Consider the following 11,190-nt stretch of genomic DNA (forward strand, 5'->3'; position numbering starts at 1 on the left):
ACATATATGTAAAGACCTTGATAGTTAATATCTTAGAAAGTTTACATAAACCTAGCTGCGTCTCTATCAATGTAAGCTAAAGTGTCTAATATTTAAAGAAAAACGGTTATACTCACGTAAATTATTCGTCGCTATTGGGGACATGTTTCGAACCCATAGGTTATCCTTCCTTAGGCTTAGGTGCTCGCGACGGCTCCGCTGCACTCCGTGCACTGCGCGCGCCGCCCGGTTAATCTTGAATTTACTTGAGTGTAACCGTTGTTCTTTAAGTATTTAAAAGTATGTCTCACAAAATTTTAATTTCTATTACCTTTATTGGTTCATTGGTTCATATATATAGTTAAGGGTATACATGCTACTAATAGGAAAAGTAAGAGCGAATCGTCTGGCGTGGTATGGGCATTTGTGATGTGGAGGGATGAAAGTCATGTGACGAAAATGGTATTACGAATGAATGTCGAGGGATGGAACGGGAGAGGAAAACCTAGGAAAAGGTGGATGGATTGTGTGAGAGATGACATGAAACGAACGCGAGTGAACGATGAGATGACGGGTAACAGAAAGATATGAAAGAAAAAGACATGCTGCGCCGACCCCAAATGAATGGGATAAGGGCAAGAGAATGATAAATAAGTTAAGGGTATTTCCGCAGTGTATTTCCAACTGTTCGTCCAACACTGGCGTCCAGCGGCGCACGGTGTGGTGCGCGCGCGGGCCGGGCGCGGCGGCGGCGCGCGACGACGCGTGCGCGGGGGGCCGCCCGCCGGCGCGGCGAGCCTGCACTCCGCTGTGCAGTGTTACTGTACCGCCGGAGTTTATTGGTAACTATCACTCGCATCGCCAACTGGTCGGCCAGAACTTGCTTCGCTGTATCGCTGGGTATGCAGCGATACCAGCATCAACAGTTGGCGAAGTTTCAAAATATTCACTAACTTTTAATTCTATCTCAATTCTCTGATGACTAAAGCCCTTCTGAAGTCTAAGTCTGCGCTGGAATCATGTGAATTTAACGCCGCCGTAAAAGTCAAACTCCTTATAAATAAATTGATAACGTTTATGTGTATGTATATGGTATCTGAATATGTATTTTATTAGCGAGATCTTAACTTAGAGGGACTACTCTATCACTATTCTTTATACCTTTATCCTCAACCTGTAATATTTTGGTTTAAACTGTAATGTGACCCTTAATTATTATTATTTTCTTTATAGAATCTCAGAAGGTCGCCAAAATAGACACGACAACAAGTACTTCAACAACCACGACTACAACGGAAGGCACTACCACGCAGCAATATGAAGCAAAAGGTATTATTAACCAAAACCACCAAACCAAAAAGATAAACGTCCCAGCGTTCTGTAGTGCTAAGATGGTTGGCTCTTTATCATTAGTCACCATGCCTGTCACGTTCTAACAAGTATGTAAATGCGAAAGTGATGGGCATATTGACAAGAGATAAAAATGGAACCATGATACCGCCGCTGGTTCGTCTACACAATGGCCTATTTATTATTATTTTATTTTCCGAATCATTCACAGTTATAGGCAATGATGGCCACACACCGACGATTGTTGTTTTGAGTGGCCATCATAAGTTATATTGTCAAACGAGCTTTTCGATTTGCTAATGCCCAATAGATGACACCCTGCTGCCTCATCCTCATCCCTATTACGATTCACGTACTTAAGCTTAAAGATGACAATACGGGATGACAATCTATTTACTGGGACAGTGACGAACACTCTGACGTCTACTTTATCGACAACATGCATTATCACATTTATTTATTGGAATATAAAAATACTATCTTTTAATGTCTCGGTTTTTCCAGATTGCGAAGATAAGCTCAGCAACTGCGCCTTAGCTGTCCAGGCGCGTCTCTGCCACTACAAGTACTATATACACAACTGCTGTTATTCTTGCAAAGGACGGTAGAACTGCATTTCGTCTGTTATTATAAGTGAAACAAATCAACTCTTATTCTTTGAAGACTCGAGCTGCATAGACTGATTGTATGCGGGGGGGGGGGGGGGGGGGTCACCTTTCTCTGCAGCTGACTGTACATTTTACAGTACATATGGCCCTTTAAATTTTTGACATAGATACGTAATGTGGTAATTATCGCACTAGTGCGGTAAAGTAGCGTATGTACTGTAAAAAAATGTACAATTTTGACACGTGTCTATCATTATGCCTGCCTAAATAAATATGTTGCATGATATTTTATGGTTAGCAATGTGTTTTATGGCGAAATGTATTAAAGTGAGCCGCACTTAACAGTGAAACGAATCTTGTAACACACTGTTAGACAGATAAACAGTACCCTCCCGTAGGTAGTTGATTAACTTAACAAAAGTAAAATCCTTTACTAAATGGGATCCACAATGGTATTACCTATATGAGTAACACAGACATGACATCACAGATAATACTGCCATAAAGTGGCTCATGTTATAATGCCAATAAAGTGTTATACGAGTACCTATCTATGATACCTACGATTAGTAATTGTAATAAACATAATCAATTCCATTGTTACATTTTTATCAATTACGCTGACATACTGACGAAATCACTTAATGCTCCCCTTATCTCCGGAATCCGGATATACAGGTGTAACAAAAAAATAGTTCTGATTAGGAAAAAGTAGAAGAAAAAAATTGACGAGTTTTTTTTTGTATGGAGCAAGCCAAGTTGCCAACCCTCCATAAAAAGGCAACAAATTTTTCGCGACAATTTTTGTTACATTCTGTATATAAGTACGTAAATGACGTAAAATGTTACATAGGTATTACAATGTATAGTAGGTAAATGTATACAATGAGTACTTATATTGGTGTGATATTTAAATTGACTATTCTGTAAATTTTACTACATACATTTTAATCGAATGTAGATTTTTTAACGTTTATTGTAGTACTTATTTAATTATTAATAGGAGGTACATATTTAGCGCATATCCAGTCTTGAAGAGTGGTTAAAAAGTATTCATTAGTATTAATATATGTAAATAGTAGGTACTTATATTAAGATTGAATAAATAAAGCATCTTTAGATATTTTTTTTTTATTAAACTTTTTTAACAAAAAGTCTTATACAAAAAGATAAAAACATAATGTTTTAAGTTTAGACTTATAGTTTCCTTACTTGTTTTAGAATTTTACAATTAAAAATGGTAGTTATTATTATTATTTCTTTATTTAAGACCATCGGGGATCATTGTGTTAGTAAATCTTATCCAAGTGTTAGAACTATAACTATCTATACATAACTATACTTAATAACTACACTGTACAATTATATATTACTGCGTGCGTGTATCAAGCAGCAGTTATGCAAATACATGCAATCCAATTTTTTGGCTAATATACTCAGAATGCTGTTGGAGGTAATGTATATTATTATTATTTTTTAGTTTTATCATTCTGTTATTTTAGAAGTTACAGGGGGCGGGGGACACACATTTTACCGCTTTGGAACCCCCAAAATTTATTGTTTTTTTTTTCTATTTTTGTGTGAAAATCTTAATGCAGTTCATAGAATACATCTACTTATTTACCAAGTTTGAACAGTATAGTTCTTATAGTTTCGGAAAAAAGTTGCTGTAACATAAACGGACAGACAGACGGACAAGACGAATCCATAAGGGTTCCGTTTTTTACCATTTGGCTACGGAACCCTAAAAACAGCGAGTAACTAATTAATAAATTACACTAAGATCAACAATAAGTGATTCTTATCCATGCATATGCTTTTCTATATATATATATTATAATTGTACTCATTTAATATGTCATAATTATGAATTTTAACATTACAGGCTTAGAATACTTAAGTGTCTATATATCCACAGCAGACAATGCATCAAACATAATAACAATCTCAATCCTTAAAGTAAACTTAATTTGGGAATACTGATGAAAAATACTTGTTCAGCACGAGCGAGTCATTGCGCATTCATTTGAAAATATCTTCGTCACAATAACATGTTTAGGAAATCAAATCAAGTCGTGTTCAAGTACAATTTGTAAGGTGACTGACTCTATCCTTTCCTAACTCTATTAAGGTTAGAGTTAGCTGCAGAGTATAAAGTACCTATTAAACCGATAGCTGTAAAGGCAATAGCTACATTAGCTACGGTATCGTTAAATAGGCCCCTAAATACTGTTTTGTCAAAGCCCAGGCAAAGGCAGATAAATGCTGAAATGAGAGCCAAGGATCCCGCGCAGGAATGAAGTATTTTGATGGTGGCGGTTTTAGTATTAAGGCCGATGATGCCTCCAACAAGACTGAGAGCTGTGAGGAGCATTGCGATAAGGCCTGGAAGAAACAAGGTTTTAAACTTATAAGAAGGCAATAAGTCTCAATATCGTGTGTGTGCGGCAACCCTGGCGGATATGGCGGAATTAAATACCCGGACGTAACGTAACGCAACCTCCACCCAGCTGTTGAGATAACAGCTGGGCGGAGGTTGCTCAAAACTGAGATGGATGGGGCTTTGCCCAGCAGTGGGACTCTAATTATAATCGTGTGTGCTATAATAAAATTTCACAATTGAATCAGGGCGCGGTGTCAGTACACCGCACCCTACGAGTATATTTGCCTATATCATTACTTTGGAATTTATTTTATCTACGCAGCCGTACATATTGGATGTTCTCCAAACGATTTTACAAACATTTGATTAGTAAATGTAAAAAAAAGAAACCTATCATATAATTGACTTGTAGCTGCTTATTTCGGTGAGGGCACTTATTATGTTTTCCTGTTTATTAAAATATATAAAATAATATTATAGTATTGTATAATATGTAAAATAGTAGACATTTCTCCCACGGACGCTCCGGCTGCGGAATGCCGAGGTTTCCCCAAGAGTCTACAGTATGGGGCTCTTCAAAAAAGGAGTTTAGAAGTTTTGAAAGGTTCCATAGACTACGGTGACTGCTTGCCATCAGGTGGGCCGTATGCTTGTTTGCCACTGATTTGGTAAAAAATACTTTAAATCTAAATTGTAGGTAATGCTTAGGTATGGGCGATAGACGATAAAATTTGACACAATTTCATTGAAAATGGACCATTCTAACATACTAAATTATGACTTACTTACCTAAAATTCCATGTGGGCTTTGGAAATTATTTGAGATATTGGTAATTCGAATGATGCTGCCAGTTATAGCTAAGAGAGACCCGGCAATCTGCATCACCCAGTGGATGACCTTCTTGTCTTGATACCTCATGCTTCTCGACCAGCCGTTATTAGGGTTGAAGGTGAGAATAGCTTGGGCCATGAGGACGACGTACTGAAATAATGTAACTCAATATTGAAAGTGTCTTAATACTTTATTGGACCTAGAGATTTGGCATTTAGATAATGAATATGGATTCGTACATAAAATCCCATTACTATAAAATACTAGATCAAAAATATAAACTAGGCGAACGGCTCTTTTCAGCGGATCACTTGTTTATAGTGCTGGTAGTCTAGTATGCGGTTTACAAACTGGAGGTGATGGGTTTTAACTCTGGCTCTTACGTATGAAAACATCAAATGTGTACCACTTGCTTTTCGCTGCAGGCAAATTTCGTGAGGAAACGCTTCACCCGATAGAACCTACTTTTCTCTCTAGGTTGGGAGGTTCATTGCGTAAATCGAGAGCTTGTGCCAATACTTGGGATAACGTTGCCAAAAACGGACCCCTGGCTCCTACAAGATGCAACTAGAAAATTGGTAAGATCAGGATGTAGGTTATAAACAATCTGACGTAAAAGATACTATAAATTCTGAATACTACTATAGGTACGAGTATAATAATCATCATCATTCGCTTGCCCTTATCCCATTCATTTGGGGTCGGCGTAGCATGTCTTTTCCTTCCATATCTTTCTCTTTAATATCCACTTAAAATAAGTATTATAGTACAGTCAGTATCAAATAGATAGTGACAGCCAAAGTTGCCAAAAATATCGGAACACGTCCTTATTTCTATGGAAACAAAGCTGCGTCATGATATAATTGGCCACATTGCTCGTTACTATCTAGTTGACGTTTAAAAAGATAAAATACATTTTATTGAAAATAAACAATACACCGGTACAAAGAAAAAGGTACTTATACTTACACCAATTGTACAAAGATAAACATGTTGAATGAAGTGTGACGATCCAGGGAATATGATGGCGAAGGTGATGGCAAGCATGGCCAACGCTCCTAGCACCCAGTGAGTTATTGAGTTAATCACATTCATGCACATGATGAAACCAGAACATTCTTCACTTTGTTGACGCATTGTTTTGTTTTCTTTATTTAATAAACATAAAAAGATTGCAATGTTTTTATTGTGTAAAAAAACCAAACGACTTCCTCCGTTCTCTCCGCTCCGGTCGCTTTAACTGAGTTCACGTTTGTTTTCAATGTACGGTTTCGGTTCAAGAAATTGCCAGTTAGTTATTGATATTTTTGGAGATAAGTACGATAACTTTATTGGATACTCCGTGACTATCTACATCAAAGAGACCACTTACACGATTGGCGGTTATGCGATAGCGAGGCATATTTATATGAAGGTAGATTACTCAGAGTTGGAACAATTATGGCAGCGTCCGCAGGGTGTAGGATTCTACGGAAAACAATTGTTTAAAAAACTAGATTTGTTTAATAGCCCATGGAATTGGTACATTTTACTAACATCACATGAGGTAGTTCTGTTTTTTTAATATGTTGTTAGTGATGAAATGGTAATAACAAATCCAAGTTTTCGACCTTGAATGCCCTTGGGATCATTGTAAAGTACATGAAAATCCATAAAATTTTAGGAGTTTTTCAGTTTTTGTAAAAAAAAATCGACTCGAAAACGAGAACCGCAGTTAAGGCAAATGTCACTAAGCACACTTTTAAGAAGATGATATTTGCAATAAATTGACTATAATTTAGTCTTAGTAAGCCAAATAGTTTCTAAGATACGGCTTTTCAAAGGTTAGCAAAATTTTGAACTAACTTTAATTGCAAAAAAGGTTGTACCAGCACTTGTGGTTGCAGGAAAGCAGGACTCAAATGCTCAGCTGTTTGCAACTACAGCAATGGTCAATCCTGCGAGAATATACAGGACCGGAGATGTGTGCCGACATTGAAAAACCATTTATTGATAATCCACCATCAAATGACAATTTCGACCGGCCTGATCAGGTTGACGAAGAAATGCTACCACACACGCTGGCCCCAAACGGAGTGCTGTGGATCCAAAAGACAAGCCTGGTCCATCAAAGATATACAAGAGATGCAAGTAATAACAATTTCCCTCGCTGTACTGTATATTATACACACAATGATCCGAAGGGCTTTCGAGGTGGAAAACTTGGATTTATCATTACTATTTCATCACTACCAATATATAACAGAACTACCTCATTTGATGTAAGGCAATACCTCTTTTTTAGTATGATTTCCATGTATTATAATAATCTCCGATTTTTCTATTACCACTGGGTCGATATGGAAATAAACCATATTTTCATGACACTTGTTCGTAATTACACGTAAGTAATGCGTTTAGTGAATTCTAAATTTCGATAAGGGCTGTAATGTATTTTTAATCAAACTTGCTAGGCGATGCGGTGCGTAAATTTATAATTTCAACCTAGGGCGCGAATTTTGATTAAGTGAGATTGCTGATGGAGTCCATTAGGTAAATGATGGGATACTGTTTTATGAGGATTGACCTTTTTTTATCAAAAGATATTCAAATGTCTATTAAGTAACTAGGATGATAGCTTTCTAAAATAGGTTTATTATTCATTAGTAGTGAATAACATAATGAAATAATTTTATGGTTAAGTAATCAATAAATTTTTAGTACTTAATCAATATTTTTAATCTTATCAAATGTAGAATCTTTACATAATATATTTTTTAGTTCTGATTAGATACATCGACCGGCATAATATTTTTACACTTAATCCTCTTTACCAATATAATCCAAAACTCAAAACCAACGCAAATAGTAAAAAACCAAGTGAAGATTTTAAGAACAATGATGAAATTTTCGTTATTGATCCACTTTCTGAAAGATCCCTTATCGTAGCCGTAATGTAGACTTCCAGCGGCAAGAAATAAGGTTGCAATCCCAGTGACACCATGCACGCATTTGCTGGCAGTTGTCAGGCCAATACCAGTGATGCCGTAGCTGGAAATCTTGGTAGCAAGTGACGTCATCGTCCCGTTGAATATACTTATCATTGTTGCTATAAAAGCACATAAACCTGAAATAATAATTTTCTATTACTGACTGTTGTCTAACAGAAATATTCAATTGACCATCGGTAGCAAGTGACGTCATCGTCCCGTTGAATATACTTTATCATTGTTGCTATAAAAGCACATAAACCTGAAATAATAATTTTCTATTACTGACTGTTGTCTAACAGAAATATTCAATTGACCATCGGTATTATGTCTTTGCGACAAAATTTGCAAATTGTCAGTTAACAGTATGCTACAATAAAGTATCATGCAAATAAATATCAGGATGATATGATGGTATATAAGGTATAATGTCGGAAACATGAAATTTCTGATAGCATTTCAAGTACTTAAGAACATAATGTTTCTTTAGTTACTATCAGATGGTAAATTGACGCACTTTATAATTATGTTCTGATTAATAAGGTTATATTTACTTGAACAACAAAATAACAGTCATGTTATGAATCAATTAAGCAATTAAGATTTTTATCGTTCTTTGAGTTTGTTTGCGCCTATTACTTATATCAGATTGATTGATTATTTTCACATTAAATAAATACTCAACAGCAATGCTATAATGGCTTGTTTTAGTTAGCCTCTGTGCTGCATTCGCAGCAGCTTTATAGTATATAGTAGTATAGTATATAATTGTATATAGGTACTGTGTTATTGACAAAATTACTTTATAGGATGTTAACACATGAATTGAATTATGTGATATTGTGCCGGTGGCAGTGTCAGAAAATTAGATGAATAATGTATTTACCTATAGAAGTGATTGACAAATATAATAGCGCCAGTGATTCTAATTTATGATTTAACTACTGACTTGGTTTGAAATATTTAGTAAACAGAAAAAACCGACGTGCGTTATGGATTGAAATAAGATTTCAATAGATAAGGTATCTAAACAAAATTTAAATGTTTTTATTTATTTTAGTTTTGAATATAATCAACCAATATTACCTAGAATTCCATGAAGAGTATTAAAGTGTTCCTGCTTGTATATGATCACTTCGATGGAGCCAACGATGGCCAATATAGCTCCTATGAATTCCAAAGCCCAGTGAATACATCGCCGGTGTCTTCGCTTGAAGTATATCGACCAGCTGTTGAAATTTGATAAGGCTAGTATTCCTTGGCTCATTAAGAGTTGGTACTGAAACGTAAATTTCTAATTTATTTGTTGTTATAGAAAAACAATTACCTAAAAGCTACAGATTTTTTTTAAGTAAAATAAAAACTACTAGAAAAAAATCTCTCCTGATGATGATGAAAGTAAAATTACGCCCGATGAAAACCATCGGAATAAAAATACTTTTCTTAATAAATAAATAAATTTAACGAGTGAAGTGTTTCTGGACTAAATTAAATACCTAATCAGTTACAATATTAAGAATAGAAACGTACGGTAAAAATTAATAAGTTAATCGATATAATAGTTTTAACAACTTTAACTTACCCCTAAAACACATAGCACTATATGCAACTCTATGACGGTTAATTTTGTCGATCGACAAGAGAACCAAACACATATTACAACCACCAAACTACTAAAAACGTGAGACAAAAGATTTATAGTTACTTTCAAAGTATAAAGCCAAGTAGTTTCATTTTTGTTTTCAATTATGTCTGCGTTATTAATAATTTGACGCATTTCTTCAAATTTCGCAACGTACTTTCCTGTCTTTGTCTGACTTTCGATTATGTGTGGATTATTGTATCCTATGTTTAAATAAATGCGCTTTGGAGAGGTCCTCTTTACACGTAGACTGTAAACTCTTGGAGTACCTCTTCAACATTGTTGACACGATCGTTAGATAGCTTTTAGTCGTTACCGTTTAGGGATTTCAAGAAAATATTTGAGGAAAATGAAGGTGCATTGATAAAAGGATCAATACCGGGTAGTTCCCGCAAATGAGGGCTTTGCTAGTTAGTTCTATTTGTAATAACTAATTTTACTTGATGTTGCATGATTTCCTTTATAATATTATTTAATATTTTAAAAGAAAGAAATTTTGAATCCCACGGAACATTTGTTTGCATTTTTTTTTGTCTCGTATGTTACCGATTTTTTTGATGACTTGTGTGAGGATGGTTTGCAAAATTCTTTATTACAAAACGTGCTGTATGTTTTTCTACTTGCCGCTATGAATTGAATAGGTATCGCATGAATTTTGTTTGACGGTGATAATCCCGTACCTACGTAGTAATTATTTTATTATTATTGTACTCATAAATACGAGGACTATCGATTTTAAAAAAAGAAAAAAAAAGGCTCCCGAAAATTGACAGTTTTGTGACGCATTTTCACATAAGTACATTTTGTATGAACCGTCACAAACTGATATCCAAAATTTGTATGAAAAACGAGGGACACTTTTTTTCTTTGTTTCAATCAATAAATAGTCTTTGTAATTCTAAGTCAAAATAACCCACAAGTTGTTAGTTTATTCTGCGCGCTCGCGGCGAACTTGCCTGGCTTTCAACTCGCTAGCAAATTGCCAGTGTGTCCGCGCCCTTATTTGCTCGTGTTACAGGCCACACTCGGTAGATAATAAAGTAATTCTTTAAACTTAGCAACGGCGTCATTATCAATATGTTATTGTTATTGCTACGACATTAAACAAATAATCGAAGTATTTACTAATCTGAAATTATAAATACAAATGACGTATATGTAGTACATATCGTCGGCTAAAGTAGCAAACCCGTAACTCAACCTGACCAAATTTCTTTACCAAATTTTTTTTATGAAGACTTGCTTGTTTTTGATTGTTTTTTGACTTTGTTCCGGTTGCTGTCGAAGCAGCTGGGCAATAGTGCACCGAGGCCGAGAAGCTGGTATAGGGAAATTGGGTGTTGGCTAAGGGACAGAAGCTGCGTGCAACCCCCGGGCTGGCTTTTAACTGGTCCAAATACATACATACATACATATAATCACGCTTA

The 11,190-nt window shown here is 35.5% G+C and overlaps 3 protein-coding genes across 4 annotated transcripts in view; 1 reads left to right on the forward strand and 2 right to left on the reverse strand.

Annotated features, from left to right (window-relative positions):
- Positions 1 to 2,021, forward strand: part of LOC133527507 (thrombospondin type-1 domain-containing protein 4-like) — a 61,758-nt gene extending 59,737 nt beyond the window's left edge. The window contains exons 12-14 of one of the 2 annotated variants that reach the window (XM_061864545.1): positions 653 to 821; positions 1,213 to 1,308; positions 1,834 to 2,021. In XM_061864545.1, coding sequence (XP_061720529.1) covers positions 653 to 821; positions 1,213 to 1,308; positions 1,834 to 1,937 — 369 coding nt within the window. In that variant the 3' untranslated portion in view covers positions 1,938 to 2,021. The remainder of the gene's footprint in view (positions 1 to 652; positions 822 to 1,212; positions 1,309 to 1,833) is intronic. The other variant, XM_061864546.1, reaches the window with a different exon arrangement.
- A 710-nt stretch (positions 2,022 to 2,731) lies between these two features.
- Positions 2,732 to 6,739, reverse strand: LOC133527523 (probable transmembrane reductase CYB561D1). The gene is made up of 3 exons (XM_061864568.1): positions 6,122 to 6,739; positions 5,110 to 5,302; positions 2,732 to 4,322 (listed from the first exon to the last, which is right to left on the reverse strand). Exons 1-3 carry the CDS (start codon positions 6,287 to 6,289, stop codon positions 4,045 to 4,047), a joined length of 639 nt encoding a protein of 212 aa, XP_061720552.1. The 5' UTR covers positions 6,290 to 6,739; the 3' UTR covers positions 2,732 to 4,044.
- A 1,094-nt stretch (positions 6,740 to 7,833) lies between these two features.
- LOC133527576 (uncharacterized) lies at positions 7,834 to 10,016 on the reverse strand. Its single transcript, XM_061864636.1, has 3 exons — positions 9,704 to 10,016; positions 9,208 to 9,400; positions 7,834 to 8,258 (listed from the first exon to the last, which is right to left on the reverse strand). Exons 1-3 carry the CDS (start codon positions 9,896 to 9,898, stop codon positions 7,909 to 7,911), a joined length of 738 nt encoding a protein of 245 aa, XP_061720620.1. The 5' UTR covers positions 9,899 to 10,016; the 3' UTR covers positions 7,834 to 7,908.
- Positions 10,017 to 11,190: the final 1,174 nt, after the last annotated feature.

This window comes from Cydia pomonella, chromosome 18 (assembly GCF_033807575.1).
Source record: "Cydia pomonella isolate Wapato2018A chromosome 18, ilCydPomo1, whole genome shotgun sequence".
Lineage (NCBI taxonomy): Eukaryota > Metazoa > Arthropoda > Insecta > Lepidoptera > Tortricidae > Cydia > Cydia pomonella.

What these genes read in the sequence shown, in the direction of transcription:
- LOC133527576 (XM_061864636.1), bottom strand. Translation starts at nt 9,898, where the DNA reads ATGCGTCAAATTATTAATAACGCAGACATAATTGAAAACAAAAATGAA. An exon ending in TAGTGCTATGTGTTTTAGGG is followed by an intron (nt 9,401 to 9,703) that starts GTAAGTTAAAGT and finishes TTTACGTTTCAG; the next exon opens with TACCAACTCTTAATGAGCCA. An exon ending in TACTCTTCATGGAATTCTAG is followed by an intron (nt 8,259 to 9,207) that starts GTAATATTGGTT and finishes TTATTATTTCAG; the next exon opens with GTTTATGTGCTTTTATAGCA.
- LOC133527523 (XM_061864568.1), bottom strand. Translation starts at nt 6,289, where the DNA reads ATGCGTCAACAAAGTGAAGAATGTTCTGGTTTCATCATGTGCATGAAT. An exon ending in TTTATCTTTGTACAATTGGT is followed by an intron (nt 5,303 to 6,121) that starts GTAAGTATAAGT and finishes ACATTATTTCAG; the next exon opens with TACGTCGTCCTCATGGCCCA. An exon ending in AAGCCCACATGGAATTTTAG is followed by an intron (nt 4,323 to 5,109) that starts GTAAGTAAGTCA and finishes TGTTTCTTCCAG; the next exon opens with GCCTTATCGCAATGCTCCTC.